Here is a 24232-nt window from a genome sequence, read left to right as displayed (position 1 = left end):
CACCTACAGGAGGATTGGATAATGGCAGCCTAGGTTAAAACCCCTCCCACTGCTCTTTATCCACTGAAGGACACAGAGGGAAACTGTTCCTTGCCCACTGAGGGACACAGAAAGTCTTAAACCTTTGGGTTATATTGCCACCTACAGGAGGGCTGCATAATGGCACCCTAGCGTATAACCTCAGTTTTTTTGCTAGTGTCCTAGGAGGATGAACTTCTTTTCTTCAGCTCTGCTGTTTTAAAGAATAACCTGTGATTGGTTACACCCTCTGCAACTTCAAATACCTTCAAAGATAAACACACAACAACATGGACAGGGCATACAAATTTATTTCATTTTATGAAAAACAATAAAAAGTTTTAACATTTAAAAAAAAATAAAAGTGTCAACAGATTCCTGACGGATGTATTTGATCGTCTGCTCTGCTGCCGATACCAAACTGACGCAGATAGAAACAACATTGGAAAGGGGTTAGATGGTCAGCAGGAGACTAAAATGATCCCAAAACCTGGTATAAATGAACAAAGGTATAATAAACAATGAAACGCGTTGCGTGGTATTTCCCCGCCATGGATCCCCTCTGGGTGGGAATACGATGTCCGGTTTTATTACTGGCGGATGGGCGGAAGGATGCTCCCTCCTTTCTTGCTCAGCAGTGAGATCTCCTCCTTCAGGTTCTCCATCTCCTCCGCCTGAACCTGAGCGCGATGGAGCAGCTTCTGTCTCTCGCGGATGTCTGCTTTCCGTGGCCCCTGGAATTCGGCCCCCTGAACAGCGATAAAGAAGGGTCAGATGGTTACTTTAAAGAGCTGCATGTTTTATGATCGCTCACATTGCATGTAAACCCTGAGGCAGTGGCGGCTGGTGGGCAATTTTTCATGGGGCGCAAACTGAACAATACTGAAAATAAAAAAATCATCAATTGCAGCCTCACTGTGCCCATCAAATGCGGCCACTGTACACAAACACAGACACTTGTGCACATCAAATGCGGCCACTTGTGCCCCATCATATGCAGCTACTTGTGCCCATCAAATGCGGCCACTTGTCCCTATCAAATGCAGCCACTTGTGCCCATCATATGCAGCCACTGTGCCCATCATATGCAGCCACTGTGCCCCATCAAATGCAGCCACTGTGCCCATCATATGCAGTCACTGTGCCCATCATATGCAGTCACTGTGCCCATCATATGCAGCCACTGTGCCCCATCAAATGCAGCCAATGTGCCCCATCAAATGCAGTCACTGTGCCCCATCAAATGCAGTCACTGTGCCCCATCAAATGCAGCCACTGTGCCCCATCAAATGCAGCCACTGTGCCCCATCAAATGCAGCCACTGTGTCCCATCAAATGCAGCCACTGTGCCCCATCATATACAGCCACTGTGCCCCATTAAATGCAGTCACTGTGCCCCATGAAATGCAGCCACTGTGCCCCATCAAATGCAGTCACTGTGGCCCATCAAATGCAGCCACTGTGCCCCATCAAATGCACACACTTGTGCCATCATATGCAGCCACTGTGCCCATCATATGCAGCCACTGTGCTCATCATATTCAGTCACTGTGCGCCATCAAATGCAACCACTGTGCCCCATCATATGCAGCCACCTGTGCCATCAAATGCAGCCACTGTGCCCCATTAAATGCAGCAACTGTGCCCATTAAATGCGGCCACTCGTGCCTATCAAATGCAGCCACTTGTGCCCATCATATGCAGCAGCTTGTGCCCATCATATGCAGCAACTTGTACCCATCCTGTGCAGCCACTGTGCCCATCAAATGCAGCCACTGTGCCCCATTAAATGCAGCAACTGTGCCCATTAAATGCGGCCACTCGTGCCCATCAAATGCGGCCACTTGTCCCTATCAAATGCAGCCACTGTGCTCATCATATGCAGCAGCTTGTGCCCATCATATGCAGCAACTTGTACCCATCCTGTGCAGCCACTGTGCCCATCAAATGCAGCCACTGTGCCTCATCAAATGCAGCCACTGTGCCCATCAAATGCAGCCACTGTGCTCATCAAATGCGGCCACTTGTCCCTATCAAATGCAGCCACTTGTGCCCATCATATGCAGCAACTTGTACCCATCCTTTGCAGCCACTGTGCCCATCAAATGCAGCCACTGTGCCTCATCAAATGCAGCCACTGTGCCCATCAAATGCAGCCACTGTGCTCATCAAATGCAGCCACTGTGCTCATCAAATGCAGCCACTGTGCTCATCAAATGCAGCCACTTGTGCCCATCATATGCAGCCACTTGTGCCCCATTAAATGCAGCAACTGTGCCCCATCAAATGCAGCCACTGTGCACCATTAAATGCAGACACTCTGCCCCATCAAATGCAGACACTGTGCCCATTAAATGCAGCCACTTGTGCCCATCATATGACTGCATATAATAAATTCAGGGTTCCTAGGTTTGGTAAAACTTTAACCACTTGCCGACCGCTGCACGCCGATATACAACCGCAGAATGGCAGTGGTGGGCAAATGGATGTACCTGTACGTTCCCTTTAAGAAGCCACGTGCTTCCACCGCGACCTCCGTGACCATGCCCTGCGGACTCGGGCCCGGATTCACCTACATCGGCGCATATTTATGCCGCCGTAGCGTATCTTTTGTAAGCTACGCCGACGCAGCGCAGAGAGGCAAGCACCGAATTCACAAAGCACTGCTCCCAAATCTGCGCTGGGTTTCTAAGGCGTAAGCCGGCGTAGGTGGAAGTGGGTGTGAGACATGCAAATGAGGCGTGACCCCATGCAAATGATGGGCTGAGTGCCAGACAGATACATATAACGAACCGCGCATGCGCCGTCCCGTGGCTGCATCCCAGTGCGCATGCTCAGAATCACGTCGAAACAACTGCCTAAGATACGTCGAATCACTGCCTACGGTGTGAACGTAACCTACGCCCAGCCATATTCACGTCCAACGTAAAATACGACGGCTGTGTTCCCTGGTCCATACCTTTGCATGGGTTGCGCCTCATATATTGGGAATAACTTTACGCCGGACGTACGACTTACGCAAACCGCGTATATTATGGGCCGGGCGCAACTACATTCGTGAATCGCCGTATTTCCCTCATTTGCATATTTGAATCGAAAATCAATGGGAGCGCAACATGCGTCCAGCGTAAATATGCGCCCACGATACGCCGGCGTAGGCAAGTTACGTTGGTCGGATGAAGCCTATTTTTAGGCGTATCTTGGTTTCTGGTTCGACGCACAGATACGACGGCGCACATTTGTACTTACGACGGCGTATCTGGATATACGTCGGCGTAAGTGATTTGTGAATCCGGGCCTAGATGTTCGCCGGCGGCCCAAGATCGTGTCACGAAAAGGTACTGTATGTAAACAAGGCATTTCCCTGTTCTGCCTAGTGACAGGACAGTGATCAACTGCTCACTGTGATCGGGAGCAGTGATCAGTGTCATGTCACTTGTAGCCCCCCCCCCCCACAGTTAGAATCACTCCCTAGGACACGTTTAACCCCCTTCCCTGCCAGTGACATTTATACAGTAATCAGTGCATTTTTATAGCACCAATCGCTGTATAAATGTGAATGGTCCCAAAATAGCGTCAACAGTGTCTGATGTGTCCGCCATAATGTCGCAGTCACGATAAAAATCGCAGATCGCCACCATAAAAAAAAACAATTATAAAAAAATGCCATAAAACTATCCCTTATTTTGTAGACGCTATAACTTTTGCGCAAACCAATCAATAAACACTTATTGTGATTTTTATTACCTAAAATATGTAGAAGAATACGTATCGGCCTAAACTGAGGAAAGAATTGCTTTTTTACCCTCCCTGGCAGTATGATTAGGTCTGGAATTTTGTACCAAAAGCGGTGCCATTATTTTGCATGGAAATTTGGCGTTTTACATTGTAGGCCTATAATTCTTAGGAATACCTCACTTAAATCTGTCCAAACAAGAGTCTAGTAGACATCCCGGGTATGATAAAGTTTGAAACACAAAATCATAAATTATAATATAATTAATAACGATAAATAATTATAAAACAAATAATAATGTAATTATAATAAAGATTATTCAATAACGTAATCAAATCAAAAACACTGAAATTTGCAGAATTGTCGCGGTCATGACTTTTATTGTTTGATGACGAATTTCCCCACAAATCGCTATCGCTCAATTCTGCAAGTGATTCTAATTTATTATCAATGGGGTAGATTCCGTAAGCAATTGCGTCTGCGTAACCATAGTTACGCAGCACAATTGCTTAGTTGCGCCGGCGTAACGACTTTTCTGTATTCAGGAACCTCGATAAGCCGACTGTAGCCTAAGATATGCGTGGCATAAGGCTCTTATGCCGTCGTATTGTAGGCTGCATTCTTACGATGGCCGCTAGGTGGCGTTCCCGTAGTGGTCAGCGTAGAGTATGCAAATTGCATACTCACGCCGATTCACAACCGTACGCGTGCCCGGCGTACGCATTTTACGTCGTTTGCGTTCGTCGGTTTCTACATAAGGCTGCCCATGCTATTAGCAGGGGCAGCCAATGCTACGTATACCCGTCGTTCCCGCGTCACGATGTTTGAAAATTACGTCGTTTGCGTAAGTGAATCGTGAATGGCGCTGGACGCCATTTACGTTCACGTTGAAGCAAATGACGTCCTTGCGACGTCATTTGCCGCAATGCACATCGGGAAAGTTTCCCGACGGAGCATGCGCACTACGTTCGGCGCGGGAACGCGCCTAATTTAAATGATCCACGCCCCCTACGGGATCATTTAAATTACGCGCCCTTACGCCGGGCAGTTTTAGGGAGCGCACACGCAAATTACGGAGCTACTGCTTCGTGAATGAAGCGTAGCGCACGTAATTTACGGAGGCGTAGCGTAAAAAACGGTATGCTGCGCCTCCGTAAGAGGGCGCAAGCCGTACCTGAATCCAGCCAGCTGTTTTCTAGCTGGTCTGAAAGCACTTTTGACATAAAGGGACACTTTTTGGTTGCTATGGACGATCTCCAGTTTCCAGGCAGAAAGAACAGTTTTTATTATATAAAACTGCATGCAGGACACTGGACACACCACTAGGGACAAGGGGGTGTGTAATTATTTCATACAGTACTGTAATCTTATTACAGTACTGTATGCAATATTTTATATTATTATATAATCATATTACAGTATACTGTATGTGTATTTTGTTTTTCACTTTTTGAATTTGGCGCCGAACTCCGTCCCCGTGCGTCGTAACGTCGCAGGGAACGGAGCTCGGCACTGTGAATCAAGCGAGGAGACACATCGGAGGAGCCGCACACACAGCATGGACACATCGCAGGATCCAGGGACAAGGTAAGTAACTTCCCCCTGTATCCTGCAATGCGATCCCGAGTCTGGCTCGGGGATACCGCTTTTGGTTTAAAAAATTCACCCCGAGCCAGACTCGGGATTACCGCTAAGGAGGTTAACCACTTAAGACCCGGACCTTTAGGCAGGTAAAGGACCCGGCCAGTTTTTGCGATTCGGCACTGCGTCACTTTAACTGACAATTGCGCGGTCGTGCGACGTGGCTCCCAAACAAAATTGGCGTTCTTTTTTTCCCACAAATAGAGCTTTCTTTTGATGGTATTTGATCACCTCTGCGGTTTTTATTTTTTGCGCTATAAACAAAAATAAAGCGACAATTTTGAAAAAAATGCAATATTTTTTACTTTTTGCTATAATAAATATCCCCCAAAAATATATAATTTTTTTTTTTCCTCAGTTTAGTCCGATACGTATTCTTCTACATATTTTTGGTAAAAAAAAAAAATCGCAATAAGCGTTTATCGATTGGTTTGCGCAAAATTTATAGCGTTTACAAAATAGGGGATAGTTTTATTGCATTTTTATTAATATTTTTTTTTTACTACTAATGGCGGCGATCATCGATTTTTTTCGTGACTGCGACATTATGGCGGAAACTTCGGACAATTTTGACACATTTTTGGGACATTGTCATTTTCACAGCAAAAAATGCATTTAAATTGCATTGTTTACTGTGAAAATGACAATTGCCGTTTGGGAGTTAACCACTAGGGGGCGCTGAAGGGGTTAAGTGTGACCTCATATGTGTTTCTAACTGTAGGGGGCGGGGCTAGACGTGTGACATCATTGATTGTGTTTCCCTATAACAGGGAACACACGATCAATGACGGCGCCACAGTGAAGAACAGGGAAGCTGTGTTTACACACAGCTCTCCCTGTTCTTCAGCTCCGGGGACCGATCGCGGGACTCCAGCGGCGATCGGGTCCACGGGTCCCGCGGTCACGGAGCTTCGGACCGGGTTGCGACCCACGGCTGGGCACTTAAAGAGGACGTACAGGTATGTGCTTGTGCCCAGCCGTGCCATTCTGACGACGTATATGTGCAGGAGGCGGTCCTTAAGTGGTTAAGCCTTGACAATAAAACCTGGAAGCTGATTGGCCCCCATGCACAGCTGTACCAGATTCTACATGCTCCAGTTTTAGTAAATCTCCCCCAATGGGGGCCACACAACTTTATGTTTAATAAGTAGCAGTGATGAAGACGTACCACCGCCGCCTGCCTCGTGTCCAGTTTCGCCTCTATGACTTTCTTCTCCGTCAGGATCTCATTCAATCTGTCCAGCTTCTTGGTGTTCTCTCGGGTCACCTCCACCACTTTCTTCTTGGCCTCCATTATTTTCACCTTTTCACCGAAAACAAAAACAATATGAAAGCAAAAATACGAGACGATGCAATTTTTTTTCCTACCTTCAAAATCATTTTCGCAACTGCTGCATTATAATTACAGTGCCTTGCAAAAGTATTCACCCCCCTTGGCTTTTTACCTATTTTGTTACATTACAGCCTTTATTTCAATGGCCCAGATTCGGTAATAATCTGCGCCTTTCTTACGCAGGCACAGGGCAGCGTTTTTGCCCTGCGCCCGCGCAAATTTTCTGCGCTGCCCGTTATTCACGGAGCAGAAGCTCCGTAAATTGCGGGGGCGCTGTGTTAACTTGCCCGGCGTACGGGCGCCTAATGTAAATGATCCCGCCGGGGGCGGGAATCATTTAAATTAGGCGCGCTCCCATGCCGAGCGTAGAGTGCATGCTCCGTCGGGAAACTTTCCCGACGTGCATTGAGGCAAATGACGTCGCAAGGACGTCATTTGCTTCAAAGTGAACGTGAATGGCGTCCAGCGCCATTCACGATCCACTTACGCAAACGACGTAAAATTTGAACGTCGCAATGCGGGAACGTGGCCATCCTATAGCATTGGCTGCGCCTGCTATTAGGATGTGTAACGTTGCGCGAAACCCGACGTACGCAAATTACGTAATTTGCATACGCAGGGCCAGCGCAAGTTTGTGAATCGGTGTTAGTATGCAATTTGCATACTATACACAGATCACAATGGGAGCGCCCCCTAGCAGTTTTCGATGGAATGCAGCCTAAAATCTACGTGGCATAAGAGCCTTATGCCGCGCAGATTTTAGGCTGCAGTCGGCGTAGCGATGTTCCTGAATCAGGAGCATTTGCTACGCCGGAGCAAGTAAGCAATTGCGCCGTGTAACCTATGGTTACACGGGTGCAATTGCTTCTTGAATCTGGCCCAGTGTTTTTTTAATCTGAATTACATGTGATGGATCAGAACACGATAGTCTAAGTTGGTGAGATAAAATTTGAAAAATATATACCGTATTTTCCGGCGTATAAAACGACTTTTCGGATGCAAAAAAATTCATCCAAAGTCGGGGGTCGTTTTTTACGCCGAGGACAGTCTCCTTCAAGATTTGAAGAATGGGCCAAAATGACACCTGAGCAACGCATGCAACTTTTTTGCTCCATACAGGAGGCGTCTTGCTGTCATTATCAACAAAGGGGTAGATTCAAGAAGCAATTGCGCCTGTGTAACCATAGGTTACACAGCGCAATTGCTTACTTGCCCCGGCGTAACGAATGCTCCTGATTCAGGAACCTCGTTACGCCGACTGCAGCCTAAGATCTGCGCGGCATAAGGCTCTTATGCCCGCATATCTTAGGCTGCATTCTTGCGGTGGCCTCTAGGTGGCTTCCCGTTGTGCTCAGTGTATAGTATGCAAATTGCATACTAACACCAATTCACAACGTTGCGCGAGCCCTGCGTACGCAATTTACGTCGTTTACGTACGGCGGTTTTCGCGCAAGCCTGCCCCTGCTACGTATACCCATCGTTCCCGCGTCGCAAAATTAGAATTTTACGTAGTTTGCGTAAGTGAATCGTGAATGGCGCTGGACGCCATTCACGTTCACTTTGAAGCAAATGACGTCCTTGCGACGTCATTTGCCGCAATGCACGTCGGGAAAGTTTCCCGACGGAGCATGCGCTCTACGATCGGCGCGGGAACGCGCCTAATTTAAATGATTCCTGCCCCCTACGGGATCATTTAAATTGCGTGCTCTTGCGCCGGGCATTTTTCCCGGCGCGCCTGCGCAATTTACAGGGAGCTCCTGCTCTGTGAATCAAGGGCAGTGGAGCAAATTTGCGGGGGCGCAGGGCAAAAATGTTGCCCTGCGCCTCCGTAAATTATGGGCAATTCTACCTGAATCCGGGCCAAAGGATTTTGTACCAAGTATTAAATATATTTCAGTTAGCGTGTTGAATACTTTTTTCCTGTGTCCTTCCATTTTATTACACAGAACTTCATTTCTGAACGTATTTGTTTTGATGTCTTTGTATGTATGGTCTGCATGGGGTGTTACCGACATGTGGGGAAAATTTCATGCCACCTTTACCAGGATATTTACCTAGAAAAATGGTGACGTGTTCAATACTTTATTTTACCTGCTGTGTGTGGGACCTCAGCTGTTGAACTTTCCCACAGGGGTGCCCCCAGCAAGAGGGGTTCCAGAAAGTAACAGGTAGTCCTTGGTCATTATTAAGAATTACAAAATGTAAAATAACCGTATATACTCGAGTATAAGCCGAGTTCTTCAGACCTTTTTTTAGGGCTGAAAATACCCCCCTCGGCTTATACTCGAGTCAGTGTACCTGAAATTATTGAGAGGCTGCGGTTGTCCATCGTTTAAAACTCGCGGTCTCCTCCTGGTCCCTTCCGTGATAGGCGGCACTAATGTCTGCTGAGAAACGCCAATCACGAACGTTCTCTCATCCTCGGGTTTCCCAGCAGACACTGTATTCAGTGTTCCGCCAATCACGGATGCCTTTTCATCCTCGGACAAGAGGACGTCCGCAATTGGCGGAACACTGAACACAGTGTCTGCTGGGAAACTGAGTCCGAGGATGAGAGAACGTCTGTGATAGGCGGAACAGTGTCTGCTGAGAAACGCCTATCACGGAAGGGACCAAGAGGAGACCGCGACTTTTAAACAATGAATGGATGCCCGCAGCCTGTCAATTTCAGGTACACTGACAATGGGCACAGTGAGGATGGGCACAGTGAGGTTGGCACAGTAAGGTTGCAATGGGCACAGTGAGGTTGGCACAGAAGGGTTGCAATGGGCACAGTGAGGTTGGCACAGTGAGGTTGCAATGGGCACAGTGAGGTTGCAATGGGCACAGTGAGGTTGATACAGTGAGGTTGGCACAGTGAGGTTGGGCACAGTAAGGTTGCAATGGGCACAGTGAGGTTGCAATGGGCACAGTAAGGTTGGCACAGTGAGGTTGCAATGGGAACAGTGAGGTTGGCACAGTGAGGTTGGGCACAGTAAGGTTGCAATGGGCACATTGAGGTTGGCACATTGAGGTTGCAATGGGCACAGTGATGTTGGCACAGTGAGGTTGGGCACAGTGAGGTTGCAATGGGCACAGTGAGGTTACAATAGGCACAGTGAGGCGTGCAAATGGGCATTGTTGACCCTCTTTTCCGCTTACAGTAGCTGCTGCAGTGAGGTTGGAACAGTGAGGTTGCAATGGGCACAGTGAGGTTGCAATGGGCACAGTGAGCTTGGCACAGTGAGGTTGCAATGGGCACAGTGAGGTTGGGCATAGTGAGGTTGCAATGGGCACAGTGAGGTTGGGCACAGTGAGGCGTGCAAATGGGCATTGTTGACCCTCTTTTCCGCTTACAGTAGCTGCTGCAGTGAGGTTGGCACAGTGAGGTTGCAATGGGCACAGTGAGGTTGGCACAGTGAGGTTGCAATGGGCACAGTGAGGTTGGCACAGTGAGGTTGCAATGGACACAGTGAGGTTGGGCACAGTGAGGTTGCAATGGGCACAGTGAGGTTGCAATAGGCACAGTGAGGCGTGCAAATGGGCATTGCTGACCCTCTTTTCCGCTTACAGTAGCTGCTGCATTCTCACCCTAGGCTTATACTCGAGTCAATACGTTTTCAATTTTTTAAATTAGGTGCCTCGGCTTATACTCGCGTATATACGGTACAAAGGCATTTGTATGAATGTTTTACGTATTTTGCTACTTTAGAAACTGGTATTAGTGATGATAAGCCAAGGTATAAAATAGTGTTACAGAAGCATCAATATACAAAGTGCCAAACTATCTATTGGCCAACATAAAGTCCACGGTGACCGTCTTACCTCCCACTCGGCTATCTCCTGGTCCATTTCCTTCCGCCTTTGTGATGATTTCATCTTCAGCTCCTCCAGGGTGATGTTCACAGACAAGGTCTGCAGAGCTTCAAGGTCAACCAGGCGCCCAAACTTCATCATCATCTGCTGACGGCACTTCTCCTCCAGGCCTGACAAATGGAAGTTTTAGAAGAAACAATTAGCGAAGTCGGTCCAGGAAAAAGAAGGCCACCCCCAAGACAAACAGCTTCAGCTTTTATATATGGCCATAACATGGACCTGTTTGGTCAGGAGTAGACATGTGCACTGCCGAAAAATTTGTTCATTTTCATTTCATTTGTTTTTTAGCTTTTTTCGGAAATTCACAAATTCGTAAATTCGGAATTCCAAATTTCAGAATTTTTGAATTTCCAAATTTCGGAAATTCTGGAATGAACTAATTTGTAAAATTCGAAAAAATAAATGAATTCGGAACTTAACAAAATTGCACATGTCTAGTCAGAAGTTTGAGTAAAAAACTGAAGAGGTGAGGCAGGGGAACGGAAGGCATTTAGAACTCACCCTCGATTTTACCCTCCATCTCCCTGCGTTCTCGGATCAGCTGCTTGTGCTGCTCTCTGGCCTGCTTATACAGCTCCCTCTTCTCCACCTTCTCCAGATGCAGTTCTTTGATGCGATGCTGCAGACTCTCCAGGGAATGGTTGGTGAAGACCAGAGCCTGGGACAGGTCGCTAGGAATCTCCCCATTTATCATGTAATCAACCTGAACAAAGGACACACAAAGTTCAACAGAGAATGGAACACCGCTCAGGTGTAGGTGTTAATCTGGAATCAATCCCAGGTGCTGGCCCTGGCTCGCCACCGCATAGACACGAAAAAGTGAAAGATAGCATCCATAAAGGTCCTTTATTCCACAACACGGGACAAACCGCACTGGGATGTGCAATACAGTTAACGGATTTCACACGAAAAGTGCTTAATCATGATTACGGTTATGATTAAGCACTCTTTGTGTGAAACGCATTGACTGTATTGCACATCCCAGTGCTGTTTGTTCTGTGTTAGCATCTATACAGGTCCTTTATTCTATATTATTTATTCTGCTACTCCTCTCTGTCAATCCCGCCACTGGCTTCCGCTCACCCAACAAATTAAATTCAAAATACTAACAACTACCTACAAAGCCATCCACAACTCTGTTCCCAGCTACATCACTGACCTAGTCTCTAAATACCAACCTAATCGTTCTCTTCGTTCTTCTCAAGACCTCCTACTCTCTAGCTCTCTCATCGCCTGCTCCCATGCTCGTCGCCAGGACTTTTCCAAAGCCTCTCCAAGCCTATGGAACTCCTTACCCCAATCTGTCCGTCTATCTCCTTCTCTATTAGCTTTTAGAGGATCCCTGAAAACCCTCCTCTTCAGAGAAGCCTATCCTTCTGTAACGGCTACCCAGCTAGTGAGAGGGTATCAGCCGTTGGAGACGTCCTTTTCCCTGGCAAGTTGCGATATGCAAGTAAAACCGTTATCATCCCATCCCCAAGATCCAGAGAGAGAGAGAGTCCCCTTTCAAGAACGAGACGCGGCTGCGGTTTGAAGGGTCAAAATAGACTGATTTTAATGGGACATTTCACCTAGCTTATATGTGGTTACAAATTGTTACAGGAACAATGACAATCTCCGCCCCCCCTTCACACAGTGGGGGGGCTTCAATACAGATACTTTGAAATAATGACATCTCCTTGAATTAATCACTTAATCAGTCTCTAGACGTTCCGGCACCGAGACCCACTTAACATGACCTGATCAGACACATTCCTTTCTCAATAGAATTCAATTAACCTTTAGAACAATTACACACTCACAGATGATCACATTAGCATACACCTGACAGGAGGCTGTTAACTACACAAAGGAGTCAATTAGCTGGAGAAAGGGGGGGCATTAGAATTTAGGAGGCAAAGAGTCACTACAATTAACCCTTTGTAGGCCTCACTGCATGAGGATTATAGATGTCCAGGCAGAATACATAGGTCCGTTACACCTTCCCACACCTAACAACTGTATTTTCACTTGAGTCCATCTGATCATTTCCCACAGCTACTACCTTTGTTCCACTTGACCCTCCCTTCTAGATTGTAAGCTCTAACGAGCAGGGCCCTCTGATCCCTCCTGTACTGAAGTGTATTGTGACTGTACTGTCTTCCCTGATGTAAAGCGCTGCGCAAACTGTTGGCGCTATATAAATCCTGTATAATAATAATAATAATAATAATAATAACACTGTCACTTTTTTCCATCATGGTGCAGTTTGTGCCTTCCTTAGTCTTTGTTGTCTAATTAGGATTGATGGGAGGGCTTGATTACTAGTGGGTGTGTCATGGCAGCCACAGGCTTCTTATACCTAGACAGCGGGACGTTTGCATGCTGCCTTTTTTCACCCCACGCTGATGAAGTCCCGCTCATAGGGACGTAACGTCGTACGAGGGGAAGGGGCCACATGTGACGTCAACCGCGACCGCCGACCTAGACTGAAACCCATGCTCTTATGGATGTTTTATGCTGTTTCGCTGCACTCGTTTGAGAGTGCTTATACAGTGAGTGTATTCGTTTTTTATTCTTAAATAAATGTATTTTGGCTTCAGAGAGCACTAGATTTCCTCTCCTTTGTTTTTTATGCCCTGATTGCCATGTCCTGATCCTGAGTCTGACTGATATCGTGGTTCTACTGCTGCATTGCTTGCTGTCCTCTGAGAACAGGTGGTTCTCTGATTATGCTTTGTGACCTATTGCAGGTCGAAGTTGTAAGGTGAGAGGCCATTCCTGCTATTTGGTGGAGGTTCCTTCTGGATATCACCCTTTGGATTTTTGCACTATTATATTCCGATTTGGATCATCTTTTTGCACTTGAGCACTTTATATGGACTTTATTATGTAATTTTTAATTATATATCATATATCATATGTTTTAACTTTCTGTATGTATAGTTTAAAATTGTTTGTTTTGCGCTGCACTATTATTATTTTATATAAATAACACTGGACAAACAGCACTGGGATGTGCAATACAGTTAACGAATTTCACATGAAAAGTGCTTAATCATGATTATGGTTATGATTAAGCACTCTTCGTGTGAAACGCATCGACTGTATTGCACATCCCAGTGCTGTTTGTTCTGTGTTATGGAATAAAGGGCCGTTATAGATGCCATCTACAGAGTGTGGCCAATTATTACGAATTTAATTGGGGTAGTAACTCAAGACAAGCAAGGCTATTGGGAAGTACCTACAGGAGTTGCAAAGAGTGCGACTACTACAGGTCCCCTGAGGGACACAGGTGAACAGTACTATCTAAATAAATGAACAGTTTATTTGCATGCAGATACTGGTCTATCACTGTGATCATTCACACATTGTACGCCATTTTATTATTTTAAAAAGCACTGAAAATGATACAACATGGACCTCTCATTTCAGCCCATGCACCACAGGAGCTTACAGTCTAACACTCCCAGTGCAGTCAAAAAAACACATTATAACTGGGTCATTTTGGCTGGTGATCTACCAAAGAGAACCCATCACCAACTTACAAAGTTGCTAGAAAAAGCACATAAAAATCAAGTATTTTTAAAGTCTACTTGAAGCATTTTTCCATTCCATCGTTTTTTTTTTTGTTGACTTACATCGTGCCTCTTAACTAACTAGAAAATTTGACTACCCTAGGAGGAGTCGATTCCTCAGCACAGTTTATTGTTTACTTACATATCATAGCCCTCTCCTCTCCTAGTAGGACAATGGGTGGGCAGAAGGGGAAGCCGCCCAGGGCGTAGTGGTAAAGAGGGGGTGCCCCCCTACTGCACACTGCAGATCTGCTGTCACACTACACGTAAAACACACTGTGCATGTGCAACTACCTTCTAATGCATGTGCAGTACACTCTCTTATGCCAACCATGGACAGCTTGAGAAAAGCGAGCAGAGAATGGGTGCAGTGGGCCATGCATAAGCAGTGGGTGAGGGGGGCACAGTTCCGAATTCTTGCCCTGGACGCTGGACAAACCTTGACCCAGTACTGCCTGGCCAAGCTCTTTTGGACCCTCCCCAGGGAAGAACTAAAGATCTCCCCACCACAGTACTGCCCACCAAAATCCTATCACCGCCCGATCATAGGAGTGTGGATGTGGCAGCAGTCCTGTGCCGAATGCAGTTGCCACTGTGCTTGATCTCTTGCATGCTGACAGTTCACATGCACAGGAAACCGTGCTTGGGGTCACATGATGCGAACAGCTGGCTGCTGATTGGGTGTGTGAGCTGTTGCTACAACAACATGTTTCGGAGGATGTAGACTCCTTTATCAAGTCCTTGATAAGGAAGGCTACGCCCTCCGAAACATGCCATAGCAACAGCTCACACACCCCATGTGTGGCACGAGATCAAGCACAGGGGCGACTGTATTGTGTCCAGGTCTGCTGCCATATCCACGCTGTCAACTGGAGCTCCTATCAAGGGCGATGAGGGGATTTTGGTGCACAGTACTGTGGTGAGGAGATGTGATAGATAAGCTCTGATTCATTTTTGCTTGTGAGTGCATTTTTATCTAGTTTTTATCATACAATAAAGGGTATTGCACCAGAGCCTGTGTGTTCTTCTCTCTCTCTTTGTAAGTTCCTAGGTCTAATCGCAATGCCTTACTCTACAATGATTACCAAACTTACACCTCACCCCCTTCTTATACTAACAAATTGACCACTGACCTCAGTGTCACCCTTGAACCTAAGGAGTGGGACCAAATCTGGGTCATCACAAAGTCTTGTTCCCAGAATTTGGCAGCCCTGGAAACAAACTATAATGTAATATACCAATGGGATCTAGTACTCGCCAGGATAGGCAAATTAGTCCCCAACTATGCACCCTCCTGCTTTAGGGGCTGCACAAATTTAGGACCCTACTTGCACATCTGGTGGTAATGCCAGGCCATCGGTGCATTTTAGGCCAATAGTTTTGGAACCTTCTTGGTTCCACTATCGCCCCCGACTCAAACACAACACTTCTCAATGGATGGCTGACATCACTGGGCACAATTCAAGGGTTCTACTGCACGTCTATTGTTCCCCAAATGTCTCCTCTGCCCTTAAAAGCATCTAATCACACCCAGATCAGTGCGATCAGATACTATGCATATTAAAAAATGGTGCCGTTTACATCCGGGAGACTGAAAGTGACAAAAGTGCTCGTCACTTCCGGTTTCTTAGATCATAGAGCTGATTGGAGACCTTCCGGTCATCCACAAGCTCTGTGGTAAGCCGACAGAACTGCCGGCTTTTATTCCAGGCTTGCCGACGGGATGGTAGAGCTCGGAGAGGCATTGGTGTGCAGTGAGGGGGCCTGTCTGTAAAAGTCTTCCAGCGGCTAATTAGCCGCAGTTAAAGTGGACCTGAACTTAGAAGTCAATATTTTCTATCTTATGTCTAAGCAGCACTGTGAAAGTTTAACTTTTTTTCTTCGATTCCTTCTTGTGCCTAGGCACTCTTGCTCTATAGTCTCATAGCTGTATCTGCAGTGAGATCAACTAAGGCAATGCTGCCTCTGACTGTTAGTCTCCCCAGATTTGGTGATGTCGCTGCTGTTCTCTACTGTCTGCTTACTGTTGTCCTTGCTGGAGTGGAAGCTGTATCTGAGCAACAGTGCCGGGACAAGGTCATCAAGCGCCCAGGGCAAAGATGGCAAACTGCATCCCCTTTCTCTTAGGGTTAGGTTCAGGGTGCCCCCCATCCCTGCAATAAACCATTGCGCCAGGGGCAGCCGCCCCTCCTGCGCCCCCCTTTGTCCCGGCCCTGCTGAGCAACTGCAGTGCAAGGATCTCCCTGCTCTTGCTTCATTCATTTTGAGGATCTCTGCTTCCTGTACCTTTCATTACCCCACCAGTCATCAGATCGCCATTCATCAGGCAGCTTTGGCATGAGGAAGCAAAGCCCTGCCTCTACCAAGATGGCTGCCTCTGCACATAGACACAGAACATAGCAAGGCTTTGTAAGACAGTGATGAGGAAAAGTTCAGCTGCAAGGATCAGCTGCAAGGAGACTACTGGGAATACTGGTAACTAGTCCACAGTACAGGTTCTCTTAATGCAGAACAATTCTTTACAGGAATACACTGGGTTCAAGCGTGCTAGGGAGGGATGTGGGAGGAGGCAATACTGTACCTGGTGTAGCTTTAAGGGAACAACAACATGCAGCTCGTTAAGCTTCTGCTGCTTTTCCCTCTGGAATGCCTCAAGCTCCGCCACCACTGACTTCAGATTCACTTCGACTATTTTCACCTGACAACAAAAAATACTCTACATGTTACCAACTATATTTAAAAAGAACTGGATTCTAATTAGACCTACTAATAAATACTGTATCTACAGCTCACAGTACATTGGCATGATAGCAGGAAGAAAGCTCCGTACATTTGCGGTCAATGCGAAGAATGTTCCTTACATTGGTGATCAGTGAGAAGAATATTCCTTACATTGGTGATCAGTGAGAAGAATATTCCTTACATTGGTGATCAGTGAGAAGAATGTCCCTTACATTGGTGATCAGTGAGAAGAATGTCCCTTACATTGGTGATCAGTGAGAAGAATGTCCCTTACATTGGTGATCAGTGGGAAGAATGTCCCTTACATTGGTGATCAGTGAGAAGAATGTCCCTTACATTGGTTATCAGTGGGAAGAATGTCCCTTACATTGGTGATCAGTGGGAAGAATGTTCCTTACATTGGTGATCAGTGAGAAGAATGTTCCTTACATTGGTGATCAGTGGGAAGAATGTTCCTTACATTGGTGATCAGTGGGAAGAATGTCCCTTACATTGGTGATCAGTGAGAAGAATGTTCCTTACATTGGTGATCAGTGGGAAGAATGTTCCTTACATTGGTGATCAGTGGGAAGAATGTTCCTTACATTGGTGATCAGTGGGAAGAATGTCCCTTACATTGGTGATCAGTGAGAGGAATGTTCCTTACATTGGTGATCAGTGGGAAGAATGTTCCTTACATTGGTGATCAGTGGGAAGAATGTCCCTTACATTGGTGATCAGTGGGAAGAATGTCCCTTACATTGGTGATCAGTGAGAAGAATGTCCCTTACATTGGTGGTCAGTGGGAAGAATGTCCCTTACATTGGTGATCAGTGGGAAGAATGTCCCTTACATTGGTGATCAGTGGGAAGAATGTTCCTTACATTGGTGATCAGTGGGAAGAATGTCCCTTACATTGGTGATCAGTGAGAAGAATGCCCCCTGACATTGGTGATCAGTGAGAAGAATGTCCCTTACATTGGTGATCAGTGGGAAGAATGTTCCTTACATTGGTGATCAGTGGGAAGAATGTTCCTTACATTGGTGATCAGTGGGAAGAATGTTCCTTACATTGGTGGTCAGTGAGAAGAATGTCCCTTACATTGGTGATCAGTGGAAAGAATGCTCCCCTAACACATAGCTAAAAAGATCTTTAGTGTCAGTGGTAACTTATCTGAGAAGCAGAAAATGATCATGGCTCAAGAAATCTCTAGCAACTTCCAGGGGAACGCTGGTTGAGAAAAGCTGTTATAGTGTGACACGATATAGACCTAGGTTCCCATTTAAAGCACATGATTTTCTGCACACATTTGATAAACGCAGCTAAATTTGGTATAAAACACAAATACTGTAAATATGAATGAAAGTCATAGAACAGCCTAATAAACCACCTTTTTGGCCAATGCGTCATTTTCCTTCTTCAGATTATCAACCAGTTTCTTTTCTTCTGCTAGGGCCTCCTCAATGTCCAGGCGCTTTTCTCGCAGTTGCAGGGTGTTGTCAAAAAGTTGAGGGTCACAATCTGTAGAGGACAGAAAGATGGTGAAGAAATAAACATGGCCGACTCCAAAAATAATTATAACAGTGGCGACCCCGTCCATTAGGGGCACCCGGGCACCGCCCCCTCTCTCACTCCACCCCCCTATAGGCATAATGGATAGATTAATGGATTAAAGCATGAATCTCTCCATGGCCACCCCCCCATTCATGTGTCCTGCCCCTTTCAGGGCAAACGGGGTGGCAGGGCACAGAGGGGCAGCAGCAGCATGGAGTTCCCCGACGGCCGACACATACAGTTAAGGGCGGTGAGTTGCTTTCTAGCAGGACTAAATGTAGTGTGGGGGAATCCACTCGCTTGTTAACAAGTGATTGTGGCGATGTCGCTGAAATCACTTGTAAAATGTGTACTGCTGTCCGTCCTCCCCTCCCCCCCCCCCCACATACCTCTCTCTCCCCTCTCTCTCCGTTCTCCCCCTAGCCTCCGAGTCTGTCTGCTGTCCCCCCCCCCCCCGATGTACACAGTGAGAGGGGTGAGCTGTGCTCTTCCCATCTCAGCTGTGACAGGAGTTCCAGCGCAGTGCTAGGACTCCTGTTTTGAAGGTGACAGGGTCAATAAAGAGAACCTGTCACCTCCAATTGCTTTCACACAGGTAATTGTTTTCTCCTGTGTGATAGCAATAAAGTTAGGTGAAAAAAAAAAAAGAAATAATAATTAAATTGATAAAATTAAAAAGTAATTAAAAAGTAAAGAATAAGAAAAATAATAATAAAAAATAAAAATAAAAGTATACAAAAAAAGTAAACGACAAGCTACAAATAAATAAAAATAAAAAAAGTAATAAAAAAGTAAAAAAAATAAAATAAAATATTTGAACTAACCGTGCCGCCCCTGCCATCCGGTTATCATTCTCAGTTGATTTGGGGGGGGGGGGGGAGGGGGTGGTTTGGTTGTCAGGGAGGGGGTGCATTGTGGAACCTGCCCTTGGGGCGGCAGGGAGAGCAAATCCGTCCCCGCTCATAGGCTTCAAAATAGGGTGGGCTCGGAGCAGAGCATGCGACCTGGAGCCCACCCAGGTGTGTTACAACAGCAAATTAATATTTGCTGTTGAAACACTGATCCTCAATTCGACCTGTTTTCCGATTGGCCGAAAAGAGAAGACTCCCGATTGGCCGCCAAGGAGGAGGGAGGAAACGAAAGCCGCTGCCGTGAAGAGCAGAAGAACAGGAGGCCTGCCGAGCAGGAGAAGCCACCGATGATGGAGAGCAGGAGAACGGGAGGCCACCGCTGAACAGGGGGAAGCCACCGATGATGGGGTAAGTGCTACTGACCCACCGACGAGGGGAGGGATGTTGGTGGGATTGGCATACTGTTTGCCGCCCACCCCCCAAAAAAATTCCACCAGCCGCCACTGAATTATAATGATAGGAAACACTTGACGTGGTTTTGAAGATAGTTACATTACGGAGAAACTTTCCTTCTCGGGCCAGAAATGGGGGTTTACCAGAGGGTTGTAGAGTGCAAAATCTGGTGAAGCTCGGCATAGAATCCAATCAGCTTCCAGGTTTTATTGTCAAAGCTTAACTGAACAAGCTGAACTTAGGAGATGATTGGCTACCATGCAGAGCTGCACCAGATTTTGCACTCTCCGCTTTTAGTAAATCAACCCCCTAGTGTCTTAGCTACCCACTTCAGACTCTCTTTTTATGTCTTTTTACGTCACGTCTGAACCTGGGTCATTAACTACTTGCCGACCAGCCGCCTGCGCGAGAGCATGTAGCTATACGTCGGCTCTCTACGCAGCTACTAGTGGCACGTGCGCGCCGCCCGTTCATACCTGACTCCCGTGCCCGGCGGGCACGATCGCCGCCGGGCACCCGCGATTGCTCGTTACAGAGCGAGGACCGGGAGCTGTGTGTGTAAACACACAGCTCCCGGTCCTGTCAGGGGAGAAATGCCTGACCGTCTGTTCATACAATGTATGAACAGCGATCAGTCATTTCCCCTAGTGAGTCCACCCCCCCTACAGTTACATAAAACTACCCCCTATTTTGTAAACGCTATAACTTTTGCGCAAACTAATCAATAAACGCTTATTGATTGATTGATTTTTTTTTACGAAAAATATGTAGAAGAATACGTATCGGCCTAAACTGAGGAAAAAATAGTTTTTTTTATATATTTTTGGGGGATATTTATTATGGTAAAAAGTAAAAATTATTATTTTTTTTCAAAATTGTCTCTCTATTTTTGTTTATAGCGCAAAAACTAAAAACCGCAGAGGTGATCAAATACCACCAAAAGAAAGCTCTATTTGTGGGAAAAAAAGGACGCCAATTTTGTTTGGGAGCCACGTCGTACGACCGCGCAATTGTCTGTTAAAGGGACGCAGTGCCGAATCGCAAAAAGTGCTCTGGTCTTTGACCAGCAATATGGTTAAGAATGATTGTTATGTTGGGCTGTTCCCTATTTCCACATCAACAGACCTTCAGAAAAATCTGGCATGAGAACCTTCTTCCCTCAGCCAGAACACTGAAGATGGGTCACACGGATGGGTCTTCCAGCACGACAATGACCCAAAACATACCGCCGAGGCAACTAAGCAGTGGCTCAAGAAGAAGGACATTAAGGTCATGGTGTGGCCTAGCCAGTCTCCAGACCTTAATCCTATAGAAAATGTATGGAGGGAGCTGAAACTTCGAGTTGCCAAGAGACAGTCAAGAAACCTTAAGGATTTAAAGATCTGTAGAGAAGAGAGGACCAAAATCCCTCCTGAGATGTGTGGAGACCTGATCACCGACTACAAGAAACGTCTGACCTCTGTGCTTCCCAACAAGGGTTTCTCCACCAACTAATAAGGAGATCAAATACTTATTTTACTCACTGAACTGCAACTCCATTTTTAATATTTGTATCATGTGTGTTTTCTCTGGATTTTTGGTTGATATTCTGTTTCTATCATTTACAATACACCTATGATAAAAATGATAGACCCTTCATTACTTTGTAAGGGGGCAAACTTACATAATCTGCAGGGGAGACAATCATTATTTTTACCCCACTGTATAATAGACAGTAAGATGGGTGTTGGGACCACTAGGACTAAACTTATGGGCCTGGACTTCATTCACTTTCCACTTAACTTATACAGAATGAATACGTTTTTTACTTGGCCAGTGGTAGAGCAGAGGAGGGGTCCTAAAATTGTTCCTGCAAAGGGACCCTTTATTGACTCTAACCGCCACTGGCCCAGCAGAAAAGTTCAACCAGGTGTGTTTTTAAAGTCTTCACTGAAAGCTCAGTTTAAATTTACACAAAGGACTGACAAGCAGGGCCGTCTTAATGCCCAGGGGCCCCAGGTGCATGGGGGCCCCATGATAATCTTGCCTTACATCATACTAGTCAACTGTCCTAGATTTGCTGGGATAGTCACGCTTTTTACTATACTGCTCTGGCATGGCCGTGTCCCAGGCAGTGTCCTGAAACCTGTACTCTGCCCTCCTGATACCAGTACTGTGCCCTCCTGATCCCAGTACTCTGCCCTCCTGATCTCAGTACTCTGCCCTCCTGATCTCAGTACTCTGCCCTCCTGATCCCAGTACTCTGCCCTCCTGATCCCAGTACTGTGCCATCCTGATCCCAGTACTCTGCCCTCCTGATCCCAGTATTGTGCCCTCCTGATCCCAGTACTCTGCCCTCCTGATCCCAGTACTCTGCCCTCCTGATCCCAGTACTGTGCCCTCCTGATCCCAATACTCTGCCCTCCTGATCCCAATACTCTGCCCTCCTGATCCCAATACTCTGCCCTCCTGATCCCAATACTCTGCCCTCCTGATCCCAATACTCTGCCCTCCTGATTCCAATACTCTGCCCTCTTGATCCCAGTACTCTGCCCTCCTGATCTCAGTACTGTGCCCTCCTGATCCCAGTACTGTGCCCTCCTGATCCCAGTACTGTGCCCTCCTGATCCCAGTACTGTGCCCTCCTGATCCCAGTACTGTGCCCTCCTGATCCCAGTATTGTGCCCTCCTGATTCCAGTACTCTGCCCTCCTGATCCCAGTACTGTGCCCTCCTGATCCCAGTACAGTGCCCTCCTGATCCCAGTACAATGTCCTCCTGATCCCAGTACTGTGCCCTCCTGATCCCAGTACAATGTCCTCCTGATCCCAGTACTGTGCCCTCCTGATGCCAGTACAATGTCCTCCTGATCCCAGTACTGTGCCCTCCTGATCCCAGTACTGTGCCCTCCTGATCCCAGTACTGTGCCCTCCTGATCCCAGTACTGTGCCCTCCTGATCCCAGTACTCTGCCCTCCTGATTCCAGGATTGTGCTCTCCTGATTCCAGTACTGTACCCTCCTGATCCCAGTACTGTACCTTCCTGATCCCAGTACTGTGCCCTCCTGATCCCAGTACTGTGCCCTCCTGATTCCAGTACTCTGCCCTCTTGATTCCAGTACTCTGCCCTCTTGATCCCAGTACTGTACCCTCCTGATCCAAGTACTGTGCCCTCCTGATTCCAGAACTGTGCCCTCCTGATCCCAGTACTGTGCCCTCCTGATCCCAGTATTGTGCTTTCCTGATCCCAGTACTGTGCCCTCCTGATTCCAGTACTGTGCCCTCCTGATCCCAGTACTGTACCCTCCTGATCCCCTCCCCCTGTACTGTGCCCTTTGTGTTGATTAGTCTTTGATTTATGGCATGTTTTCTTATTGTTTAAAATCTATTTCATTAATAGTACTAATAAATATATATTCCATTCTTGACATTAGATGCGTAAATTAGGGCAGGCTGGTAAGAGCCCCAGTACATTACTGTGCCCAGGGGCCCATGATGCTATTAAGACGGCTCTGCTGACAAGTGGAAAGACATGACTCACTGTTAGGACAAACAGAATCATCAAAGACACCGTCCTCTGAATCCGATTCCTCCTCATCGCTTTCATACGTTGACTCGTCATCAGACTCTTCATCGCTGTCCTCGTCCTCCTCTAAGGATTAAACACAGATAGGTAGATTCAGGTACATGGATTTAACTTTAGGGCGGCGTAGCCTAGCCTGTTTAGGCTACGCCGCCGTAAATTAGCTAGGCTAGTATTGATTTTCAATCTCCTTACCTGCTAATCTACGGCGGCGTAGCCTCAAACGAGCGGGCGTAAGGGCGCCTAATTCAAATGACTTGGAGGGGGGCGTGTTGTACGGAAATGAGGCTTGACCTCACGTTTTTGACGTTTTTTGTCACTGCGCATGCGCCGGGCGACTACATTTCCCAGTGCGCATTGTGGCTAAGTACGCCGTACGGGCCTATTGATTTCGACGTGGACGTAAACGACGTAAATCCCGATTCTCGAACGACTTACGCAAACGACGTAAAAATTTCGAATTTCGCGGCGGGAACGGCGGCCATACTTAACATTACTATTCCACTAGAGCCTAGCACTAACTTTACGCGGCCTATCTCTTGAAACAACATAATTCGACTGCGTCAGCCTGGCGTACGTTCGTGAATCGGCGTATCCCCTCATTTACATAATCTACGCCGGCCGCAATGGAAGCGCCATCTAGCGGCCACCAGAAAAATTGCAAGCTAAGATAGAACGGCGCAAGCCGTCCTATCTTAGCTTTGTTTAAGCGTATCTCTGTTTGAGCATACGCTTAAACATACGGCGGCGTAGATTCTGAGTTAGGCCGGCTTATCTGTAGATAAGCCGGCCTAACTCTTTCTGAATCTACCTAAGACTATATAAACCCCAAGATAGAGCAGAGTTGTGACATACAGAACAAGATTACATCATAACATCTGGGTTCCCGCTCTGGAGTGCATTCCCTAAATATTCCACTAGGGGGCCACCGACACCCACAATATATAGTCAG

General features: G+C 46.7%; 1 protein-coding gene across 1 annotated transcript in view; it reads right to left on the bottom strand.

Moving 5' to 3' along the window:
* Nucleotides 1-313: 313 nt before the first annotated feature.
* CFAP44 (cilia and flagella associated protein 44) overlaps nt 314-24232 on the bottom strand; it is a 92635-nt gene continuing 68716 nt past the window's right edge. The window contains exons 30-36 of the mRNA XM_040339128.1: nt 23239-23349; nt 18253-18383; nt 16722-16838; nt 11085-11286; nt 10533-10693; nt 6564-6698; nt 314-767 (exon numbers count right to left, since the gene is read on the bottom strand). Of these exons, the coding sequence (XP_040195062.1) occupies nt 609-767; nt 6564-6698; nt 10533-10693; nt 11085-11286; nt 16722-16838; nt 18253-18383; nt 23239-23349 (1016 nt within the window). The 3' untranslated portion in view covers nt 314-608. The remainder of the gene's footprint in view (nt 768-6563; nt 6699-10532; nt 10694-11084; nt 11287-16721; nt 16839-18252; nt 18384-23238; nt 23350-24232) is intronic.

Source organism: Rana temporaria, chromosome 2, assembly GCF_905171775.1.
Source record: "Rana temporaria chromosome 2, aRanTem1.1, whole genome shotgun sequence".
Lineage (NCBI taxonomy): Eukaryota > Metazoa > Chordata > Amphibia > Anura > Ranidae > Rana > Rana temporaria.
Note: the sequence above shows the minus strand (reverse complement) of the source record. Positions and strands in the feature narration are given on the sequence as shown.